Raw genomic sequence first — 25,324 nt, 5'->3', positions numbered from 1 at the left:
TGTTATATTCCACCAGAATTTTTAATTATATAATCACTGAACTCACAAATAATTTCCCCTTCAGTGAAGAAACTTAAAACTACAGTAGCACCTATAAAACAATAAGATGTTTCACTTTTGAAAGAATAAACTTCCAAAAGCATTTTTAAATCCGTGACGTGAATGAGGAAAAAAAAAAAAAGACAGAAATAAACTTTTGTCTCTTTGAAGCAGCTGATAATGATGTACAACTTCCATCATTTAACTTTTGGCAAAGGTCTCCTGCTAATTGAGCCAATCATATTGCTTCACTTTTCACAAGTGCAGGTACAGGAGGTGCGGTTCCGTATCAGTCTCTTATACATGACTTTTAAATCACTTTCAATTCCAAGCTTTCTGCACATATGAAAGTGAAGCAACAGCTGTTAATAGAATGAACTAACTTTAAAATAAGCAAATTTGCCTGGTACAACATTTTTTAAGGTTAACTTTAACATGTCATAATAGTTAAGGTTTTGAAGGTAAAACTTCATGGTTAAACGTGTGCACATTTCAAATTCAGTGTATATCCAAAGTTGAACCTATTTCCTGGTCCATTACGCCTACTCTTCTCTTTTACTTCACCAGTCTCCTAAGCTAGATTGAGGGCAGGAGGAGAAGGGGACAACAGAGGATAAGATGGCTGGATGGCATCACCGACTCAATGGACATGGGTTTGGGTAAACTCCAGGAGTTGGTGATGGACAGGGAGGCCTGGCGTGCTGTGGTTCATCGGGTCGCAAAGAGTCGGACACGACTGAGAGACTGAACTGAACTGAAGCTAGAGACTAAAGTCATTATCACCTTTCCCCCTTTATCCCACCAGTTAACTGTCCTGTGGACTTAAAGCCAAAATTATTGACTACCTCCTCTCCAAATCACTACTTCATATTGAGCTAATCTTCTCAGATTCTGACCATCTTAAGAGTTATCTAGTCTCTCACTTCATTCCATTCCACTGTACTGCACACTACATGAAGTAAATGTTTTTCAATTATAAAAATGTCATTTCAGCATTGAAATATCTGACAGTTAAGTCGCTGGGGATTACAGGCCAATCCACACAACACAGCATGGCACACAATTGGGCCTCAGTTTATCTTTTCAGTTTGGGATTCAAATACTCCTCTAATCTGTTACACTGTTTTAGTCACTTCCCCAGCCCCTTCCCTGGGCTTCTCAGGTGGCGCTAGTGGTAAAGAACTAAGCTAATGGACAGGACTGAGCAGCTGTTCCCTAAGTCATACACTTTAATATGACTACTGTTTATGCCTTTCCTTCTGCCTGTGTTCTTTCAGGACTTGTGTGTAAATACTCTAAGGCAGCAGTTAACATGCCATATTATATATTGCTTGTCAGTTCTTCAGAACAGCAGCCCTGCTTTATTCACGCTAAAAATACTGAAACCCTACCTATGTGTCTGAGATATACAGTACGTAAACAAAATATGAGTGATAAATGGTATTTCAAATAGCTATGTACAACAGTGGGCTTCCTGGTGGCTCAGTGGGAAAAGAACCTGCCTGCAATGCAGGAGACGGAAGAGATACAGGTTCAATTCCTGGATCGGGAAGATCCCCTGGAGGAGGGCATGGCAACCCACTCCAGTATCCCAGCCTGGAGAATCCCATGGACAGAGGAGCCTGGCAGGCTACAGTCCATGTGGTCACAAAGAGTCAGACACAACTGAAGCGACTGAGCGTGGACGCACGACAAACAGTACACATATCAATGTTGAATTTCTACCTTCAGTACAGGTTTTAATAACATAGTAGCTAAAATGAATAATACCTGAAAAAATGTAACAGATAAAAATAAACTTACTGCCAAAGTAGAGAACAGGGGACAAGAAGGGCAGAGAGGCCACCAAGTCGAATACGTTGGTTACTTGGGACCACAGACAAGGAATAGAGTCAGAAAGCAATTAAGAGACAAGCATGTGGTCTCTAGAACACTCGCTGGAGAATGCACACTTTCCCGGAAGCCACAAGCGAGCAGAACGAGCAAGGTGGCCCGCGCGTCCCGTGTAGCCAGCCCGCGCGGACGGCCGCAGGGCTGATCACACACACTCAACGGGTTCTGCTTCGAATGACTCGGATGTCAGGTTCCCAGGCAGCCAGGGGCCTTGGACACCCAACCCTCGACAAGGCACACCTGACTTTTTTTTGCAGGACCGATGCCTTCACACGCACACCTGGACACACCTGCCTGGGATGGGGGCGCCGGGGGTGGAAACAGGAGACTTCCAAGTCGTAAAGTGGCGGCCGGGGCGGAGGGTTCGGGCCAGCGAACCCAGTCCTGGAGCGTCGAATCCCGGGGACACGTTCTTGTCCCTGAGAGGTGGCTCTCAGATCGCCACGGAAACGCGACTTGCCGGCACTGAAGCCCTGCCTTTCCCCCGCCTCTCCCCGACTTCAGGATTCGGGAGTCGCCTCCTTTCAGACGCCAGGCGGCCGGAGCCGCAGAGAAGCGCTCGTGACCAGCTCCGGCCTCCTCCCGTAACCCGCCACCGGCCCAGGACGGCCCCCTTGGCTCTCACCAAATCCTTTAATGAGCTCGGTGAAGACCCCGGGGTCGCTCTCCATGAGGCACCACTCCCCGGCATTGCCCGTCATGGCCCCGGCCGCGCGCCGCCCCGCTCCACCTCCGGCTCCGGGCGCCCCGGGCCCTCGCTCCTGCCACCGCCGGCCACTGAGCTCGGCAAACCCGCCGCGGGCTCGTCCACCACACGTCACCCCGCCTACTTCCCGACAGCCTCCGCGGCGCCGTCACCTGGAGCGCGACAGAGCGCGGGCGGACGCTCTAGCCACCCGGGAGCGGGCGAGACTCTCCCTGGGCCGCGCTGGACCAGGAGCGGATTCGGAAGGGGTAGGGGGCGGGCGGTCTGGGCAAAATCCGAGAAAGGGCGGGGCCTGGGGCCCCTGAGGAGAGAACATCCGGGCCCCTCGCCGGTCTGGGGCAGGGGCGGGGCGCGGCCGGGGGGCGGGGCTCGCGCCCGGGAGCCGAACCCCGAGGCCCCGGCGGCGGCCCCAGAGCAGTCGTCGCGCGTCAGGCCGCCGTGCGTCGTCGTCTTACGGTGGCGGCGCGTTGCCGCACAGCACTTCTCCCGGTGGCGCGGCGGCTTTGGAGGCTTGGCCGCCGGGCACAGGTGAGGGAACCACGGGCGGCCGGGTGGCTGCGGCCCTTTGTGCGGTCTGAGCGGCGCGGGGGGCGGGGTTGGGGGGGACGCGCAGGGTCCGGCCGGTCCTTCGTGGCTTTCGCCCCGCATCTCCGCGGCCGGATCAGACTTCCTCCCGCCCCTCCTCGGGGCTCTGCCCGTCTCGGGGGTGGGGGGAGCGGAACCGGCTGCTCCTTGAGCCTCCTCGCTGGCCCGGACCCTTCCGGAAGACCGGGACCCCTCCCGGTGCTGCTTGCGGAGCTTCCTGCCGACCGACGTCCCGAGGACCCGCTTTCTTCCTCCTCCTCTTCCTTCCTCCTCCCGCCGCTGCTGCGCCGAGAGGCGTTGCCCAGCCTGCAGGCTTTGAGGAGAAGGATCTTTGTGAGAAGACCCAGGACGAGTTTGTGCTGGAGGGAATGACGAGGGAGAGGAGAAGAATCCGTCCTGTCGTCCATCGGGGGGTGATAGACAAGTGCTGTGCGATGCCTCCAAGGCACAGGAGGTTGAAAAATATAGTGTCTTAAATCTGAAAACATGTATAATGGTCCTAAGACTAAAAGATGCGTTGGACCAAAAATGGCTGTCTTCACTAAATCACGAAACAGCCCTTCTTCACCAAGCCCTTGCAGAATACTGATGTTAAGATAAAGTGTTTAAGGGTGGTATTAATTATGCATCACTCCCTGAATCTCTGAGTTCCAGGAGAGGCCCTTGACTTTCAAGGGGGAAAAAAAAGCTTTACTTGGTAAAACTCTGATTCTTTGCTTCTCAGCTTGGTGGACCTGGAATAAGGGAACTTTGTCCTACAGGGTTGTGTGAAGCCACAAAATAAACGTGATATATTTTATTGAGAAACAGCGGGACAGCTTTAATATTAAGACAGACATGGTTGTATTATGGAGTAGAAGCCCAAGTTTGTGTCAGGTGTTAGATTTAAAATTTTGGGGGGGAATCTTTCTTGGGAGTTTATACCTGAAAGACTGTCCTCAAGCTGGTGGGGGGAGGGGGGCGGAGTTCTGCTGCTGCTGCTGCTAAGTGGCTTCAGTCGTGTCCGACTCTGTGCGACCCCATAGACGGCAGCCACCAGGCTCCCCCGTCCCTGGGAGTTCTGCTAAGTATACTTAAATGGGAAAGTTTGTGAGGCGAGGAGTCTAGGCTTATTTCCTTATGACACCTAGAATGAGTGTCATCAGACCCCAGGGCTGTTTGCAGTAATTTGTGTTACTTTTTAATCTGCAGGATTGCTGTGAACTTGCAATAGAACTTAGAACTTCTGTGCTAAGTAAATACAGCAAAACTAACATTTGATACTCACTCTGCTCAACGTGGTGCCTGTTGTAGAGACCAAACTGAAAATTAGCCCTTGACAGAACCTATAAGTAATCAGAAAAGGGATGGAGGTTAAATTTCCTTAGTTATATTGTTAAGATTTAATCCTAAGAGTTCACATAAAAATCCAGATTTCTGGGTCTTTGGGCAAAATGAGAGGATCTGGAATTACAAGGCCCTTACTACATGTTGACCAGTTGGCTGAAAGGGCGTGCCTTCAGGATATCATGCTGTTATGTCTCCTACTGTTTACTGCTTTTTATTACATCACACTTGACTTGATCCACTCATGTCCATTACCAGTCTGAGTGATACAGTTATCTGAACGTGTGGCCCCAGGTTTTGCAGTATTCTCTCTTTTCCAAACTATCTTGCTCTCTCTCATAGGTGTAAGTCAGTTTTGACTTCATTTAAAAAGGAGTAAGCTACAAACTTGTTTGACCTCTTGGGATGAAAGGGAGCCTTTTCAAGTAACAAATGATCAAGAGACTTTGGAAAGATACTTAGATGTGTACTTTTAAGAAAAATGTAGGAATGCTTAGAAATCATGTATTAGCATTGTTAAAAGGTACTATAGTTGTTCTTGTCTGACTCTTTGTAACCCCATGGACTGCAGCACACCAGGCTTCCCTGTCCTTCACCGTCTCTTGGAGTTTGCTCAGACTCATGTCCATTGAGTCAGTGATGTCAACCATCTCATCCTCTGTCATCCCTTTCTCCTGCCTTCAATCTTTCCCAGCATCAGGGTCTTTTCCAGTGAGTCAGCTCTTCGCATCAGGTGGCCAAAGTGTTGGAGCTTCAGCTTCAATAGTTGTTCTAGTTCCAGTGAATGAGAAGCAGAAATAAATGCTATTACATACTGTGTATTACTAGCATTCACTGATTTTGCATTTAAAATTAGGAAAAAGAGAACCACAACCAATTTCAAAATGTGGCTGTGCTTTCAGTAACATTGTGATTTGTTTGATTGCTTCCCCAAATTTTAATTTATAGAAGTTTAATAAAACTTAAGCTGTATTAAATTTCTTTGGAGGGGTGTGCTTTAAGAATACTGGGTATGTCAGTCCAGCTGAAAGAAGAATTAACTGTCTTTGTTAATCTGGATTTATAACACTTGGATGTTCAGGAGTGGATTAACTGATGACCAGGCTCTGACCTAACTCACTCCCCAACTGCCTTCTAAACCACTGACACTGGAGCTTAAGCTTTGAGAAGGGCGATGAAAGCAGTTGGGGAAGGAAGAAATTAAGGTCCTATATATGTATGTGTGGAGAAGGCAATGGCACCCCACTCCAGTACTCTTGGTGGAAAATCCCATGGACAGAAGAGCCTGGTGGGCTGCAGTCCATGGGGTCGCGAAGAGTCGGACATGACTGAGCGACTTCACTTTCACTCTTCACTTTCCTGCATTGGAGAAGGAAATGGCAACCCACTTGAGTGTTCTTGCCTGGAGAATCCCAGGGACGGGGGAGCCTGGTGGGCTGCCGTCTATGGGGTCGCACAGAGTCGGACACGACTGAAGTGACTTAGCAGCAGCAGCATATGTATGTGTGTGTGTATATATATATATATATAAATACACATATGTGTTTATATATCAGTTTAGCCTCTCAATCGTGTCCAACTCTTTTGCAGCCCCATGGACTGCAGCTCTCCAGGCTTCCCTGTCCATCACCAACTCCTGGAACTTGCTCAAACTCATGTCCATCAAGTCAGTGATGCCATCCACGCATCTCATCATACACACACACACACACATATATATTTTTATATATATATAGACACACATACACACACACACACACACACACATATGGGCTTCCCAGGTGGTTCAGTGGTAAAGAATCCGCCTGCCAATACAGGAGACATGGGCTCAATCCCTGGATGAGGAAGATCCCCTGGAGAAGGAAATGGCAATACATTCCAGTATTCTTGGCTGGGAAATCCCATGGACAGAGGAGCCTAGCATGCTACAGTCCATGGCATCACAAAAGAGTAGGTCATGACTTAGCAATTAAACAACAACACACACACACACACACATATATATATATATGTCTGTGTGTATCTCAAATTGCTTTCTAAAGACAAATATAAAAAAAGTAGGGTTAAATATCATTTGAATGCTTATCTTTTTAAATAACTTCGCAAATATATTTTGCCTAGTCAATTTAAAAAAAATTTTTAAATAACATTTCTGAGATAGACTTCACACATCCCATTCAAGGAGTTTTAGTATATTCAGAGTTGTCACACACACACACACAGTTGTGTAATCGTTACCACTATCTAATTTCAGAACATTTTCATCATCCCCAAAAAGAAACCCCTTACACTTTAGAGAGGAATCTAGCAATCCCACGAAAGGTTAAATATAGAGATATCATATGATCCAACATTCTACATTCCACCAGCGGGGTATGAAGGTTCTAATTTCTCCATATCCTCACAATGCTGCTTATTATTGTCCTTTTGATTGTAGCCATTCTGGTACATGTGAAATGATATCTCATTGCAGTTTTTATTTGCTGATGACCAGTGATACTCAGCATTTTTTGTGTGTGTTGGCCATTTGTATATCTTCTTTGAAGAAACACCTATATAGACTCTTAGCCTGTTTTTTAATTGGGGCGTTTATCATTTTATCATGTAGTTATGAATGCCCTCTATATTATAGACACAAATTCCTTATCATGTATGATTTGCAAGTGTTTTCCCCCTTTCTCTGGGATGTCTCTCTGCTTTCTTTGTGGTATCTTTTGAAACAGTTTTAAATTTTGATGCAAGCCTGTCCTTTTTCCTTTTGTCACTTATGCCTTTGGTGTCTGTGTTTTGAGATCAAGTCTCTGATGTCACCTCAGTGCCTTACATTCATTTCACCTCAGTTCCATTCCAGAGTACGGTTCCATCAGATCTCCCAAGTTAAAGGGCAGAACTCCCAACAGATTGCCCTTCCTTCAGATAGCAGCTTCTGGGAGGGCCCCAGTCTCCCCACACTTCTGCCTGCCCAGGTGGGCGTCCCGCAACCCTCTCAGGGTCAGTAGTTCACCTGGATGACTCAACTCCCTGAAAGCACCAGCCTTACGATTACAGTTTTATTTAAAAGGATGCAGTTCAAACAGCCAAATGGAGGACACGCCCAGGCCAGTCTGGAGGCAGCAGCAGGATCCCTTCTGTTGGTGCAGTCCTGGCACGGCACCCCACCAGTACTGACTTGGACTCTGTGCTGAAGTTGGGGGTCTGCAGTTTGTGTATGGCGGTCTTATAAGTAAGCAGGATTGATGAATTCATTGACCACATGGTTGAGCCCAGTGTTCTGCCGCCCTCCTCCTGGGAGGATGATCTGGTCCAGAGTTCCAGCCTTCTAATCAGACTGTTGGTCTTTATGGTGATCCTATCTGGAAGCAATCCAAAGGCCTAGAAAGAGCCCTCTCATTAGCATAACAAAGACACCCATCAATCAGGATATTGCAAGGTTTTTTTTGTTGTTGTTAACATTGTTTTGAATAAAAGATTCTTTAAATTCTATGCCGCTTTACAATTTTTAAGTTTCACACACATGATTTCATATAATCTCATAATAATTCTCTTTATACATCCTTTATACCTGTATTGTGCCTCTCCCCTTCTCTCCCCCCACTGGTAACCACTAGTTTATTCTTCATATCTGTGAACCTGTTTATTGTTTCTTCATTCACTAGTTTGTTGTATTTTTTAGAGTCCACATAAGTGATACCATACAATATTTGTCTTTGTCTTACTTCATGTAGCATAATGCCCTCCAAGTCCACCCATGTTGCTGAAAATGGCAAATTTTCATTCCTTTTTATGGTTTATGACTGAGTTGTATTCCATTGTATATACATACACCACATGTTATTTATTCATTCATCTGTTGATGGACACTTAGGTTGCTTCCATACCTTGGCAATTGTAAATAACGCTGCTGTGAACATTGGATGCATGTATATTTTTGAGGTGTTTTTTTTTTTTTTTTTAATATAAACCCCAAGTGGTTTTTGAAGCCTTTTGAGACTCATGGACAAAAACCAGATAGTCTAATACTTTTAAAGGTTACAGTCCGTTTATAGTTGTTACAAAATATTAGCTATATTCCCGGTGTTGTACAATACATCATTGTAGCCTGTCTTATACCCAGAAGTCTGCGTGTGTGCTGAGTTGCTTCAGTCTTGTCCGACTCTTTTCCACTTTATGGGCTGTAGCCTTCCAGGCTCCTCTGTCCATGGGATTCTCCAGGGATTGAACCCAGGTCTCAAACCTTCTGCATTGGTGGTAGGCTTGTTCTTTATCACTATCACCACCTGGGAAGCCCCTCCCCCCAGTAGTCCGTACCTCCCACAAAAACCAAATATTATTATACCACTGTGTTTTATCACCGCAGTTCAGTTCAGTCCAGTCGCTCAGTCATATCTGACTCTGCAACCCCAAGAATTGTAGCACGCCAGGCCTCCCTGTCCATCACCAACTCCCGGAGTTCACTGAGACTCACGTCCGTCGAGTCAGTGATGCCATCCAGCCATCTCATCCTCTGTCGTCCCCTTCTCCTCCTGCCCCCAATCCCTCCCAGCATGAGGATCTTTTCCAATGAGTCAACTCTTTGCATCAGGTGGCCAAAGTATTGGAGTTTCAGCCTCAGCATCAGTCCTTCCAATGAACACCCAGGACTGGTCTCCACCTAGCCAATTTTAAAGTTAATTTCTATTGCAGGTTCAGTGACAGAGTAGCTTGGAATATGCTGCCAAACATTCTGACTCTGGTATATCTACACAAGCAAGTAGACATGTACCATAGCTGTTAATGTTTTATGTTGCATCCTGGAAAGTACTTTCACAGAAGCATATGAAAAAAGTGAACAGTTTCTCTTGCAGAAATATTGAAAAGATACATGGTCAGAGTTGTCATTAATGTAAGACTTAAGGGAAGATTCCATTGGTACAGCTATGAATAAGTAATTTCATTTCTTATAATAGGAATTATAAAAATTACATTTCTTTTTCAGGCATCTTCCCTAGAATTAAAGTTCATTTTGCTGCTTGGTGTACAAAAGATACTTGAATACCTAATATTAAACATATTAGAAGAATTTACAGAGAAATACTATCCTCAGATGACTATTTTACTCAGAACTCATTACTTTGTAACTTTTTCATGTTTTATTTTTCTTAACTGTATTTCTGTTACCTGCATATAGTACATTTATTATTTTATTCTGATTACAGAATTTATGTTAAAGAATTATGTTTTTAATTGTATGCATTGAGACTTATTTTTAAAGTAAATGTTACAGGAAAGAAAAGCAAGTCATGCATAATACTTAGGTAAATGGTTCAGAGAAATCAACTTTAATGTTACTGGTGCTGTCCTGTGCTTAGTTGCTCAGTCATGTCCAACCCTTTGTGACCCCATGGACTGTAGCCCACCAGGCTCTTCTGTCCATAGGGATTCTCCAGGCAAGAATACTAGAGTGGTTTAGCATGCCCTCCACTAGGGGACATTCCCAACCCAGGAATCAAACTGGGTTCTCCTGCATTGTAGGCAGATTCTTTACCAGCTGAACTACCAGGAAAGCCCTGCTTAGTTATTCTTAAATATATATTAGTAATTATTTAAAAATGATATTCTAGAGGAGTGATACACAAGTAAGACCTGGTCCCCACTCTCAAGGGAACCATTATGTTAGCTGGGTGTGTCACAAAGAATATAATACAAGGGAAAACTTGGAAAGGAGGGGGTTTTAGGTTTATACTGGGACCTTGGACTCACCACCGGGACCTTGGTGCAGGAAAGCTGGGGTAGTAGTATAATCTGATAATTGAATGTCATTTCACACTCATCCAACAAACATAACTAGTAAGCAAGAATGGCCTGGTTGAAGTAACACCAGAGAGAGTTTTTGTAAAATCTAAAGGAGAGGCCAGTAATGTCAAATGCAGTATAAAAATCAAAATAATAATTTCTACTAGAATTAGTGATTAATGTTATCAGTCTTTGAGAAGGCAGTTAGTCTTTTTGGATTGAAAAGAAGAGGTAAATGCCATGCTGAAAAGAGGTTAAGAATACATAGAAAAAGCACCATCCACTACACCAGGAGTTTCAGCCTGTGCTGCTCTCAGTCACTGTAAATCAGTCCCCAGTGACTGATAGAATATGACCACCGCCTCTCCGACACCACCTGAGGACACCACTTGAGGCCGAGGCCTGCCCTGACATTCACTACTTTGTATCAGTTCAGTTCAGTTCAGTTGCTAAGTCGTGTCTGACTCTTTGGGACTCCATGAATCACAGCACACCAGGCCTCCCTGTCCATCACCAACTCCCGGAGTTCACTTAGACTCATGTCCATCGAGTCAGTGATCCCATCCAGCCATCTCATCCTCTGTCATCCCCTTCTCCTCCTGCCCCCAATCCCTCCCAGCATCAGTCTTTTCCAATGAGTCAACTCTTTGCATGAGGTAGCCAATGTACTGGAGTTTCAGCTTCAGCATCAGTCCTTCCAAAGAAATCCCAGAGCTGATCTTCTTTGTATCAGAGCCGTATTGAAATACTGACACTGCTATTTCCACACAATCCAAATCTCTGTCCCCCTCAGTTATATTCAGAACGTGAGGCTTTCTCCCATTTACTCCTTACCTACCTTCTCCCAAGCACTGTGTGTTCCCCGCTCTGAGACCCAGTCCTAGTCACCAGACTTACTTCCCCACTGGGAACGCAGTCATTTCCTTGTTTCTCTTTCTCCCTCAGAGGGGCCCTTACCCGTCCCCATCACCCTTAGGGAAAGGGATAGCTCTTTTGCTGTCAAGGCCAGTCTCCACGTGGATGCTCTGAGCAGCTTTCAGGGATCTCATTGCCTCACTAAACACCCTTCCTCCACTGCCTTCAACTGTCCAAATTAAACTTCCAACCTCAGCCTCCTGTCCTCTCATCTGAAAAGGTGAAAAGATTTTTCCTCTATGTCCCACCTTCGCTTTTCTCTTGCCTTTATAACTTTCCTTCTATAAAAGAGCATTTACCCGTGAAGGCTCTTCCTTGCTGTGTGCCCTCTTCACCTCACTGGAATCCAGCTGTTTCTTGCTGCGATTGCCTCTCTTCAGCATTCCTGTTGCCAATTTCAGCCTTATTTACTTGATTACCAAGTGTTTGACATTACCAGCCATTCACTCCGTGAAATTCTCTGTTATGATCTATGATAATCACTTCCTCTTGATTTAAAGTCTGTGGGCCTCTCCTATTTCTCCTTCAAAGGACCCTTTTGTCCTTAGCTTTTAATTGTTGATATTCACCAGGATTCTATCTTTAGCCTTCCCTACAGTATATAAACATGCTCAAGCTTTTATCATCTTCAAAATTTTTTTTCTTTTGCTTTATTTTACTGCCTTACTTGTCAACATTGCTTTGCAGTATTCTTACTTCCTTTTCTAAACTTTAAAGACACAGAGCAAGATTACAGATACCCCTTACTGGAATGCATTCCCCAAACTTTATATACCAGTTTTTCAGCCTTCTTGGATTATTGAGACAGCATTAGTTTATCCTCCTCTGTTTATTCACTTTTCTATTAAAGCACTTGATTACAAGTGCTTTATCAATTGGATATAAAGTTGTGCATAATTGTATATAAATTGAGGTATAAATAAATTTCTACCACATCATACAGACTGATTTCCCTGAGGGCAGGAAAAGTTTTGAAAATCTTATTTTTAATGGAACAGAAATTTCCTTCATGCCTTACACATAGTATGTAGTAAATGCTGGTTGAGGATTTTGTTGGCTGTGTCACTGTGGTGTTGGCCATGGGGAGAAGCCCAGTGCACTGTAGTGGTGCAGGCAGGAGACCTGAGAGTAAACACTTGTAGAGAGAACAGCAGTGGAAAGCAGTGGATGATTGTGGTTACTCTATTAGGAAGATAAAAAGTGATACTGCTGCCAGTCAGTCAGTTCTAGTGGCTTTAGAGATAATGGAAGGAGGAAAAAGTGGGTAGTTACAGATGACACAAACTAAATGAGCACTGTTGATCAGGATGTTAATCAGAATGCTCTCAGCTACAGGTAACAGAAAACCTATCAACAATTTAAACAGTAAAGATACATTAGGCTTCCCCGGTGGCTCAGAGAGTAAAGAATCTGCCTGCAATGCAGGAGACCTAGGTTTGATTCCTGGGTTGGGAAGATCCCCTGGAGAAGGAAATGGGAACCCACTCCAGTATTCTTGCCTGGAAAAATCCCATGAATAGAGGAGCCTGGTGGGCTATGGTCCATGGGGTTGCAAAGAGTCAGACACAACTAAGCAGCTAACACTAACACACTATGATATATTAATACATTTCTAAGTTCCAGGTAACTTGATAGTATCAATGGCCTAGGCTCTTTTTTTTTTTTTTTTTTAAATCTTTTCTGGCTCTGCCATCCTTATTTGTATGTCATCTTAAACTGGCTCCCCCATGATTCAAGATAGCGGACACCACTTCAGGCATCATGTGCTGCAAATGAGTATCTCAAAGCAGAAAGAGCATGCCTTTTTTATTTTCCTTTTTTTATTAATTTATTTTAATTGGATTTACTTGTATTTACTTTACAATATTGTGGGTTTTGCCATACATTGACATGAATCAGTCACAGGAGTACATGTGTCCCACCTCCCTTCTCATCCCATCCCTCTGGGTTGTCGCAGTGCACCGGCTTTGAGTGCCCTGTTTCATGCATCGAGCTTGGACTGGTCGTCTGTTTCACATATGGTAATATACATGTTTCAATGCTATTGTCTCAAATCATCCCACCCTTGGCTTCTCCCACAGAATCCAAAAGTCTGTTCTTTATATCTGTGTCTCTTTTGCTGTCTTGCACATAGGGTCATCATTGCTGTCTTTCTAAATTCCACATATATGCATTAATATATCGTGTTGGTGTTTTTCTTTCTGACTTACTTCATTCTATATAATAGGCTCCAGTTTCATCCACCTCATTAGAACTGACTCAAATGCGCTTTTTAATAGCTGAGCTTACTCCTTGGAAGGAAAGTTATGTCCAACCTAGATAGCATATTCAAAAGCAGAGACATTACTTTGCCAACAAAGGTTCGTCTAGTCAAGGCTATGGTTTTTCCTGTGGTCATGTATGGATGTGAGAGTTGGACTGTGAAGAAGGCTGAGCGCCAAAGAATTGATGCTTTTGAACTGTGGTGTTGGAGAAGACTCTTGAGAGTCCCTTGGACTGCAAGGAGATCCAACCAGTCCATTCTAAAGGAGATTAGCCCTAGGTGTTCTTTGAAAGGAATGATGCTAAAGCTGAAACTCCAGTACTTTGGCCACCTCATGAGAAGAGCTGACTCATTGGAAAAGACTTTGATGCTGGGAGGGATTGGGGGCAGGAGGAGAAGGGGACGACAGAGGATGAGATGGCTGGATGGCATCACTGACTCGATGGACGTGAGTTTGAGTGAACTCCGGGAGTTGGTGATGGACAGGGAGGCCTGGCGTGCTGCAGTTCATGGAGTTGCAAAGAGTCGGATACGACTGAGCACCTAAACTGAACTGAATATTCCATTGTGTGTGTGTACCACAGTTTTCTTATCCATTCGTCTGCTGATGGACATCTAGGTTGCTTCCATGTCCTGGTTATTGTAAACAGTGCTATGATGAACATTGGGGCACATGTGTCTCTTTCAGTTCTGGTTTCCTCAGTGTATATGCCCAGCAGTGGGATTGCTGGGTCGTATGGCAGTTCTGTTCCAGTTTTTAAAGGAATCTCTACACTGTTCTCCATAGTGGCTGCACTAGTTTGCATTCCCACCATCAGTGTAAGAAGGTTTCCTTTTCTCCACACCCTCTCCAGCATTTATTATTTGTAGACTTTGATAGCAACCCTTCTGACTGGCATGAGATGGTACCTCATTGTGGTTTTGATAGGCATTTCTCTGATAATGAGTGATGTTTAGCATCTTTTCATGTGTGTGTGAGCCATCTGTATGTCTTCTTTGGAGAAATGTCTGTTTAGTTCTTTGGCCCATTTTTTGATTGGGTTGTTTATTTTCCTGGTATTGAGCTGCATGAGCTACTTGTATATTTTAGAGATGAATTTTTTGTCAGTTGCTTCATTTGGCATTATTTTCTCCCATCTGAAGGCTGACTTATAGTTTTCTTTGTTGTGCAAAAGCTTTTAAGTTTAATTAGGTCCCATTTGTTTATTTTTGCTTTTATTTCCATTACTCTGGGAGGTGGGTCATAGAGGACTTGCTGTGGTTTATGTCAGAGAGTGTTTTGTCTATATTTTCCTCTAGGAGTTTATAGTTTCTGGTCTTACATTTAGATCTTTAATCCATTTTGAGTTAATTTTTGTGTTTGGTATTAGAACGTTTTGTAGTTTCTTTCTTTTACAGGTGGTTGACCAGTTTTCCCAGCACCACTTGTTAAAGAGATTGTCTTTTCTCCATTGTATATTCTTGCCTCCTTTGTCGAAGATAAGGCATCTGTAGTTGTGTGGATTCATCTCTGGGCTTTCTATTCTGTTCCATTGATCTATATTTCTGTCTTTGTGCCAGTACCATACTATCTTGATGACTGTAGCTTTGTAGTATAGTCTGAAGTCAGGCATGTTGATTCCTCCAGTTCCATTCTTCTTTCTTAAGATTGCTTTGGCTATTTGAGGGTTTTTTGGTGTTTCCATACAAATAGTGAAGTATTTGTTCTAGTTCTCTGAAAAATACCATTGGTAGCTTGATAAGGATCGCAATGAATCTATAGATTGCCTTGGGTATACTCATTTTCACTGTATTGATTCTTCCAATCCATGAACATGGTATATTTCTCCATCTATTTGTGTCATCTTTGATTTCTTTCATCAGTGTTTTATAGTTTTCTATATATAGCTCTTTTGTTTCTTTTAGAGAACATGCCTTTTTAAGAGTCCAGGCCCCTTTTTAAGAGGGAAGGAGACCTCCGAAGTATTACCAGCAGATTTATTGTGTCTCACTGGCAGGAGCTGTGATACTTGCCCAATACCTGTACCAGTCACATGGCAAGAGGATTGAGAACATCACCTGGGGACTCATAACTGGTACCAAAACTCAGGCCTCAGCCAGACATTCTGAATTGTGAAAGAAACTAGGAGGGGATGGGGCGAATGGGACCCATCATTTTATGTTTAAACTAGCACTTCGAGTAATTCTGATGCCCATAGACTATGAGAACCACTGTTTAGAGCAATCCAGATTCATCCCTTGGGGCTGGGGAATGTCCCCTGAAGGATATGACTACCAGAAAGAGGATAATAGTTAGAAAAGAGGAGGGAGGAACAGATGTTGGGTACACAAGAAGACCTTGTCTGCAGTCACTGTGTCAGAGACCATTACTGCCCCGCCCCCACCCCTTCTCCTCTCCCTCTGCTCCTCTGGACTCCACCCTAGCTGCCTGCTCAGACTCTGCAGCAGCAAACTACATCAAAAATGCAACTTCTTGACTGTCACTTCTGATCGTCATACCATAACTTACTTAAACAATATTTTTAAATTAAAATATTTCATGGCAGATTTCAATAAGCCTAGATTAATAAACGGTTTTCCTTTTTATAATCTTATCATTTCTATCTAGCTGTAAATTTTGGGTTTTTTTCCTGGGGAAAATAGTGATAGTGGGGCTTCCCTCATAGCTCGGTTGGTAAAGAATCCGCCTGCAATGCAGGAGACCCCGCTTCGATTCTGGGTCGGGAAGATCCCCTGGAGAAGGGATAGGCTACTCACTCCAGTATTCTGGCCTGGAGAATTCCATGGATTGTATAGCCCATTGGGTCTCAAAGAGTCGGACACAACTGAGCGACTTTCACTTTGGGCATTTGTATTTTTCAAAAAAATTCCAAGATAATTCTGTTAATGCATCTGGATTTTTAAAGGTGATTACAAGTTTTTCTGTTAAATTGTAGTTTCCATGAGACAGAATTCTATTATTTTCTTGTAATAACATTTTGCTTTTTGATAGGCTTCCTAAAGACAGAAAAATGGAGGAATCTGTAAACCAAATGCAGCCACTGAATGAGAAGCAGATAGCTAATTCCGAAGGCGGATATGTGTGGCAAGTCACTGATATGAATCGGCTACACCGGTTCTTATGTTTTGGTTCTGAAGGTGGGACTTACTGTATCAAAGAACAGAAGCTGGGCCTTGAGAATGCCGAAGCTTTAATCAGATTGATTGAAGATGGTAGAGGATGTGAAGTGATACAGGAAATAAAATCCTTTAGTCAAGAAGGCAGAACCGCAAAGCAGGAACCCACGCTCTTTGCCCTCGCCATTTGCTCCCAGTGTTCTGACATAAGCACCAAACAAGCCGCCTTCAAAGCTGTTCCTGAAGTTTGTCGCATCCCTACACACCTGTTTACTTTTATCCAGTTTAAGAAAGATCTGAAGGAAAGCATGAAGTGTGGCATGTGGGGTCGTGCCCTCCGGAAAGCTGTAGCAGACTGGTATAATGAAAAGGGTGGCATGGCCCTCGCCCTGGCAGTTACAAAATACAAACAAAGAAACGGCTGGTCTCACAAAGATCTGTTAAGATTGTCACATCTTAAACCTTCCAGTGAAGGTAAGTATGAGATCTTCATGGCGACAGGTGAGGTACAGATATCCAGTAAATGGCAAATTTGTATTTGTCATCAGACAATTGTGTAATATTTTCTAGAAATAGTCTTTCAGTCTCAAGACACTGATTGACTAATTCATATGTTTAATGCCAACCTGGAATTAAACACCTACACATTAATGATTAAGAATCAAATGACAGATTTGCAGGTTGATATTCTAAATCTTGGGGCTTCCTATGTGGCTTAGTGGTAAAGAATCCACCAGCCAGTGCAGGAGATGCAGGTTCAATCCCTGGGTCAGGAAGATGCCCTGGAGTAGGGAATGGCAACCCACTCCAGTATTCTAGCCTGGAAAATCCCATGGACAGAGGAGCCTGGTGGCCTACAGTCGAGTCGGACACAACTAAGCAACTAAGCACGTCCTTGGACATACATTCCATGAAACCTAAAGGCTACCTGAAGTAGTGCTGAACTTAACAGACTGTCTTCAAGCAGTCATCCAGAGGTCATGGTAACTTGGGGCAGTTTTTCTGTGTCTATGAGAAGAGACTTTTGAGAAGTTATTTGGATCTACAATGACTCTTTAGTCCTTAGAAGGGAAATAAAAACTTTTGCACAGGATTAATTTTGAATGTGAACACTCACAAAATGAACATGTGCAAAGTTGACATTTTTTCTTACAGCAGAGGTGAAACTTGAAATGACAGCCCCTCAGAGGAGTTCAGATTTCAGTTCTACTTATTACTGTGTGTCCATAAACCAAGTAACTGAACCTGTCCGAGTTTCTGTATCTTCATCTATTAAAAAAAGGTAGAAAGGGAATAGCCCTTGAAATTATTGTGACTAACAGTGGTAGTGTATATCAGAATACTTAGACACAGTTTCTGACACAAGTAAAGGGCAGTGTTGGTTGCTTCTCCTCCTTCGTACACGTCTTGTGTGGTGATGTCTTCATACATGAAATCTCCTCAATAGTTCCTGTTTCACCACTTTTTTCTAAAACTACAAATGAACTTTTTCAAATGAAATTTAAGCAATAAATTACTGTAAATATTTATATACATAAACACATGTATATTTTGATTTTTTATTAGAAATTACATCCTTGTTATATTTATTTATTTGGGTACCATGTCGCTTGTGGGATCTTGGTTCCCCCATGAGGAATTGAATCCATACCCCCTGCAGTGAAAGCACATAGTCCCAACGACTGGACTGTCAGGAATTCCAGATTTCACATTAAGATGTGTAAGACAGCAGAGTCACAATTCTTTAGAAGTTCCTGCGTGTGAGTATTAACTTTTAGTCAGATTATTTAGAGTTCAGAAATAGCACATAGGCTCAGTCTGCCTTAGAGGTGTATTTTAGTTGGCCTGAACTGTATTTTAAGGGGGAAAAATGAATTATTTGCCAGTGTTACTTAAAAATCCATATTGTACCTTATATTGAAAATACATTCCTGTAGCAGCACCAAGCCAAATTTTTTTTTTCCAATTATTTCACTAAAATATCTGTCAGGTATATTGTTTAATTCTCCAGTCATGACCACTATTATATCAATGACCTCTTTTATTTATTTTACCTACCTTCCCCCCATAGACCTTGAAATTTGATAGTTATGTCCCCCCACTGTTTTACAGAAGTGGAAACTAAGGCCTTAGATAATCACACATGCATATAGGCTAGAATCCAGATTTCCTCACTCCCCCAACCCAAAGCTTTTTCAACTATTAAAGGAATTATAGAAGAAATGGACACATTATTTAGGCCTGTAATACTTTCTCAGCTATTAAAAATTACAAGGTACCTACCTGCCTGTCCACTTCACTTATCTCTGTAATTTACAAATGCATGTTTATTTAGCAGGTAAAGGGGCAAGTGAATATGAGATTAACTGAGGTAGATCTGTACATTTGTGAATTGAGAATGTGGACCTGAGATAGTTACTGTGTACTAAAGGTTCCATTGCTATTGCCTCCCCAAAAAAAGCTCTGAAATAAAATGACTTTGGAGTCATTAGACTTCAAAACACATTAGGTTAGAGTTTTACCTCCAGAGCCTCATGGGATAGGCAAAAATTAGTTGACTCCATTTCCTTAGGTGCGTTTGTCATATTATGGGAAGTAGCATCCTGGTTTAAACTCCTTTGTATCTAGATGTGTCATTCACATAAGGTGTTCTCAGTAACATGTCCAGTTTTTTACCTGCTAATCCTACATGCCGTTTTAATTCTTTCTTTTGTTGAAGGACTTGCTATTGTCACCAAATATATTACAAAGGGCTGGAAAGAGGTCCATGAAATGTATAAAGAAAAAGCACTTTCTGTGGAGGCTGAAAAACTATTAAAGTATCTCGAGGCTGTAGAGAAAGTGAAGCGCACAAAAGATGAACTGGAAGTCATTCATCTGATAGAAGAGCACAGACTGGTTAGGGAACATCTCCTAACAAATCACTTAAAGTCTAAAGAGGTAAGAAAGTTATAATACATTCCAGCATATGAGTAAACATGAGGAACTTAGGCTGTGTAGTAAAAGGATAAATTTTGCTAATGCTTTTAACATATATTAATACTTAAAAATTTTTTTGCCATACTGCATGGTTTGTAGGATCTTAGTTCCTTGACCAGGGGACCAGGAATTGAACCTAGGCCCCCGTCAGTGAAAGTGCCAAGTGCTAACCCCTTGACCGCCAGGGAATTCCCTAAAAACTTTAAATATATCTTAAAATTAACATTTATTTAAAACACCTGGGCACAATGCCCAGCTGTAGTTGGCAATTTTTAAGTATTAGTTCCATTCCAGAAAATGTATTGGTTAGTTTACCTCACTAATTAAATAAATAAAATTCTTATATACAGTTCCTTCACAAAATATAATGTACTTAACTTTATTACTCTAATAAAGAGCAGGTTACTTTGTTCCATGAGCCTTTGACCAACCCACACAAATTTTTATTGAGAAAGTGGTCCAAACCCCCAAAAGAAAGCCTTAAAGACTATTATTAATTGATATGTCTGTGTTACATGTATTCATTTCCCCTTAATTCCTTTTATTTCTACCTATTTTATTGCAATAGGTATGGAAGGCTTTGTTACAAGAAATGCCTCTCACAGCATTACTAAGGAATCTGGGAAAGATGACCGCTAATTCAGTGCTTGAACCAGGAAATTCAGAAGTGTCTTTAGTATGTGAAAAGCTGTGTAATGAAAAACTGTTAAAAAAGGTAAGTGCTATGCTATGCTAAGTCGATTCAGTCATGTCCGACTCTGTGCGACCCCATGGACGGCAGTCCACCAGGCTCCCCCGTCCCTGGGATTCTCCAGGCAAGAACACTGGAGTGGGTTGCCATTTCCTTCTCCAATGCAAGAAAGTGAAAAGTGAAAGTGAAGTCACTCAGTCGTGTCCGACTTTTAGCGACACCATGGACTACAGCCTACCAGGCTCCTATCCATGGGATTTTCCAGGCAAGAGTACTGGAGTGGGGTGCCATTGCCTTCTCTGGTTACCTTTGCTAACTACTACTAATTGAAACAACTGGCTCTTAAATTTTGGAAATGGAGTCAGGGAATTTTTTAGGTGTTTTGAGACTTTTATCATACCACATTGCATTGACTCTGAAATCTAAGTTTAATATGTCCTCATTTTTCTCTTTATGAAATAGATTTGTTAGCTATAAATAACAAATAACAAAATAATTTATTAGCTATAAATAACAAAATAATTTATTAGCTATAAATAACAAATAACAATAACAAAAATCTAAGAGACATGATTACTGTTTTTCACTTGAATTTGACATTCGCTTTCTGTCTCTGTCATGTTCTAGGCTCGTATACATCCATTTCATGTTTTAATTGCGTTAGAAACTTATAAGACAGGTCATGGGCTCAGAGGAAAACTGAAGTGGCGCCCCGATGAAGAAATTCTGCAAGCTCTGGATGCCGCTTTTTATAAAACGTTTAAGGTAATGGTTTGAGTTTTGTTTGAAAACAAAAACCCAATTAGGATTTAGAAACACATTTTAAAGATGATATTAGTAGTTTAACCATTTTTGATTAGGTATTCATCTGTTCATGTGAAAATGAATATATAATTATGATTATATTCATAAGCTTATGAATAAAGTATTTGTCTCTACCTTTGGACAACAACCAGACATCAACCATTAAATTTTGATGTTTTAAATTACTAAATTTAAAAATTTGCATTCCTGTGGAGTCTAGGGACTTGATCTCCTGTCCTGTTTTCCTCATTAATCAGTAGTAGATGTCCTCTGTCTTGATAGGGAATAATCTTTTTTACAAATGGAAATTCTATATCAGAGCCATAAGTTAAAACTTTTTGGTTTTAAAAAAGTCTTGCTCTTGAACAAAGTATTAGCAACCAAATTCAGCAGCATACTAAAGAGAGTATACAAGTGAGAGTCACCCTCAACATACAAGGATCATACAATATAAGAAAAATCAATGTAATATAACATCATGTTAAAAGATAACACATGATATCTCAATTGATGCAGAAAAAGCATTTGACAAAATCTTGTACCCTTTCTGATTTAAAAAAAAAAAACAACTCTCAGTAAACCAGGAATGGAAGTGAGCTTCCTTAGTGTGATAAAGGTCATGTGTAAAAAACCCACAGCTGTCATCATACTCAGGGGTAAAAGATTTAAATCTTTTCCCTTAAGATCAGAAACAAGACCAGGATGCCCACTTTTCCCACTTTGATTTACATTTACTGGAAGTTCTAGCAGTTACGAAAGGAGAAGAAATATTAAAATGTATCCAGGTTGTTTTCATTTTCATTTAAAAATTTTTTTATTATAAAAATTGTTTTGTCCACTCCTGCAGCATGCAGGATCTTAGTTCCTCAACCAGGGATTGAACCCATGCCCCCTGCAGTATAAGTGTAATCTTAACCGCTGAACCACCAGGAAAATCTCAGTCCAGGTTGGAAAGGGAGAAAAACTATCATGTTCTCAGATGATTAGGTCTTACATGGAGAAGACCATAAAGAATTCACAAAATAGGATTTCCCTGGAGTCTAGTAGTTAGGACTCCACCCTTCCACTGCAGGGGGCACAGGTTCTATCCCTGATCGGAGAACTAAGATCCCACATGCCACGTGGCATGACCAAAAAGAATTTTTTTAAAAAATTCCACAAAATAATATTAGATCTAGCAAATGGATTCAGCAGAGTTGCAGGATATAAATTCAGCAGGAAAAAATCAGTAGTATTTCTATACACTAGCAATGAACAGTCCAAAAACAAAATTAAGAAAACATTCCATTTACAACAGCATCAAAAATAATGATAAACTTTGGAGAAAATTTAACTATGGGGTGTAAGACACTACTGAAAGAAATTTAAGAAGAAATAAATAAATGAGAAGACATCCGGTGTTCCTAGTTTGGAAGACTTCATAACGTTAAGATGCTGGTGTACCCAAAGCAATCTACAGATTCTGTGTGATCCCTGTGGCATGTTTAGCAGAAACAGAAATCCCCATCCTAAAATTTATATGGACTCTCAAAGGAACCCAAATTGGGAAACCTAATGTTGAAAAAAAAAAACAAAGTTGGAAGACCCACACTTCCAAATTTAGGATTTCAAAAGTTACTACAAAGCTACAGTAATCAAAACAGTGTAGTACTGGCATAAACAGTGTCAAGACAATTCAATAGAGAGAAGACATAGTCTTTAACAAATGGTGCTGGGGAGCTTGGATATCCACATGCAAAAAAGTGAAGCTGGACCATTACTTTACACCACATACAAAAATTAACTCAAAGTGACCTGTAGATAAGACTTAAAACTACACAGCTGTTAGAAGAAGACGTATTATAAAAGCTCATGACCCTGGGTTTGGCAGTAGCTTCTTAGATGTGATATCAAAAGCACAGACAACAAAAGGAAAAGAAAAGTAGATAAATTTTGACTTCATCAAAACTCAAACCTTTTGTGCATCAAAGGACACTGTCAAGAGAGTGAAAAGATCTGCAGAGAAGGAGAAAATATTTGCAGATCATCTATTTTACAGGGGTATATATATATATATTTATATACATATATGTGTGTGTGTATATATATAAAACTCCTACAACTCAACAGTAAAAATACAAACAACCCAATTCAAGACATGAGCAGAGTACTTGAACAGACATTTCTCCAAGGAAGGTAAACAAATGGCCAGTTAAGCACATGCAAAGATGCTCAACATTAGTCATCAGGCAAATGCAAATCAAAACCACAGTGAAATGCCACTTCACACCTAGTTGGATGGCTCTGGCCATCCAAAAATACCACCTCCTATGTATATACCCAAAAGAATTGAAAACTGGAACTCATATAGGTACTCATACCCAGATGTTGATAGAAGGTTTATTCACAGCAGCCAAAAGGTGGGAACAATCTGAGTATTCATCAGATGAATGGACAAGTGAAATATGATATACAACCTGAGTATTCATCAGGAGATGAATGGACAAATGAAATATGATATATGCATATAATGGAGTATTCAGCCTTACAAAGTAGTAGAACTTGAAAGATGCTACAGCAGGGATGAACCTTGAAAACATTATGCTAGGTGAAAACAAGCCAGACAGGAAAGGATAAGTATCCTGTGGTTCCACTCATGAGGTTTCCAGAATACACAAATTCATAGATGTAGAAAGTAAAACAGAAGTTTCTTAGGGCTAGAGGTGGGTAAAAATGAGGAGTTATTGTCAGTGGGTACAGGGTTTCTGTTGGGATGAAAAGTTCTGGAATTAGTAATGATGGTTATATACATACATACATACATATGCTGCTGCTGCTGCTGCTAAGTTGCTTCAGTCGTGTCCGACTCTGTGCGACCCCATAGACGGCAGCCCAATAGGCTCCCCGGTCCCTGGGATTCTCCAGGCAAGAACACTGGAGTGGGTTGCCATTTCCTTCTCCAATGCATGAAAGTGAAAAGTGAAAGGGAAGTCGCTCAGTCATGTCTGACTCAGCGACCCCATGGACTGTAGCCTACCAGGCTCCTCCGTCCATGGGATTTTCCAGGCCAGAGTACTGGAGTGGGGTGCCATTGCCTTCTCCGATACATACATATATATATATATATAAAAAATACATTGTGAATGTATTTAATGCTACCGAATTATATACTTAAAAATTATTAGAAAGTAAATTTTATGTTGTTTATATTTTACTACAAAAAAAATTCCTTGCTAGAAATTCCCAGTTTACTTCATGAGGAAAAGTTAAAAAAAAAAAAGGAAGACTGTAACTTCTTTACTAGCTACTAAAGTTATTAAATAGGCCATCTTATTTTCATTGTTTTACCGCTGGTTAAAGCTAAGCATTTCTATATATTTGTCGATTGGTAAATCAAAAATCAAGCCTTTTATCTTAGTCTTTGAATGAAAATTAAGTAAATATGGTATGTTAGAAATTTAATTTATTTACAGTTTCTGTGATTGCTTTTAATGATTGTTTTGTGTTCTCTTTAGACAGTTGAGCCAACTGGAAAGCGTTTCTTACTGGCAATTGATGTCAGTGGTTCTATGGACCAAAGAGTTTTGGGTAGTGTACTCAACGCAAGCACAGTAGCTGCAGCAATGTGCATGGTGAGAACTCCTAAGGCAATTTAGGATTTTGCCATACTGAAAATATTTACCTGGTGCAAAACCAAAAAGTTGGATATGATCAAAAATTATATTTTCACTTGTTTTAAGCAAAGCTTTAAGTCATTGTATATGTATTTGAGTATACTTATATATTCCAGTATTCTTTCCTGGGAAATCCCATGGACAGAGGAGCCTGTCAGGCTACAGTCCATGGGGTTACAAAGAGTCAGATACAACTTAGCGACTGAACAACAACAAAAACATACTTATGTATACTTTAATACTTAGGTATATACGATATTGTAGGTATATTGAAAAAGCATGTCTAAAGAAAAATCAGAGTAGAACTTTTAATTTTACAAAAACATATTAAATGTTACTCATATTTTTAAAGAAATAGATAATGCTTAAAGAAATTATTAACGAATATAGATGTTAAAAGATCAAGGACTAATAATAACAGATAGGAGACTTCGGTTCTAGCCTGATTCAGTAGTGAGTAACCATCAGCGAGCTTCTTAGCTTCTCTTCTGTGGGTTTATTGCCTATTTAATAAAATAAGAAGAATAACATATACTCTATTTGCTTTAAAGGATTGTTGTTAAAACTAGTTTCTTTGTAAG

General features: G+C 41.4%; 3 protein-coding genes across 6 annotated transcripts in view; 1 reads left to right on the top strand and 2 right to left on the bottom strand.

Annotated features, from left to right (window-relative positions):
- The window catches only part of UCHL5 (ubiquitin C-terminal hydrolase L5), a 42,931-nt gene extending 39,167 nt beyond the window's left edge, over positions 1-3,764 (bottom strand). The window contains exon 1 of one of the 4 annotated variants that reach the window (XM_024976034.2): positions 2,791-3,764. In XM_024976034.2, coding sequence (XP_024831802.1) covers positions 2,791-3,286 — 496 coding nt within the window. In that variant the 5' untranslated portion in view covers positions 3,287-3,764. 4 annotated transcript variants of the gene reach the window in all.
- Positions 3,028-25,324, top strand: part of RO60 (Ro60, Y RNA binding protein) — a 25,924-nt gene continuing 3,627 nt past the window's right edge. Inside the window, exons 1-6 of the mRNA NM_001206183.1 lie at positions 3,028-3,166; positions 16,492-17,090; positions 19,336-19,556; positions 20,164-20,310; positions 20,914-21,051; positions 24,585-24,701. Coding sequence (NP_001193112.1) covers positions 16,511-17,090; positions 19,336-19,556; positions 20,164-20,310; positions 20,914-21,051; positions 24,585-24,701 — 1,203 coding nt within the window. The 5' untranslated portion in view covers positions 3,028-3,166; positions 16,492-16,510. The remainder of the gene's footprint in view (positions 3,167-16,491; positions 17,091-19,335; positions 19,557-20,163; positions 20,311-20,913; positions 21,052-24,584; positions 24,702-25,324) is intronic.
- Positions 23,456-25,324, bottom strand: part of GLRX2 (glutaredoxin 2) — a 23,766-nt gene continuing 21,897 nt past the window's right edge. Inside the window, exon 5 of the mRNA XM_010813089.4 lies at positions 23,456-25,246. The gene's annotated coding sequence lies outside the window, so the exon portion shown is untranslated. The remainder of the gene's footprint in view (positions 25,247-25,324) is intronic.

This window comes from Bos taurus, chromosome 16 (assembly GCF_002263795.3).
Source record: "Bos taurus isolate L1 Dominette 01449 registration number 42190680 breed Hereford chromosome 16, ARS-UCD2.0, whole genome shotgun sequence".
NCBI lineage: Eukaryota > Metazoa > Chordata > Mammalia > Artiodactyla > Bovidae > Bos > Bos taurus.
Note: the sequence above shows the minus strand (reverse complement) of the source record. Positions and strands in the feature narration are given on the sequence as shown.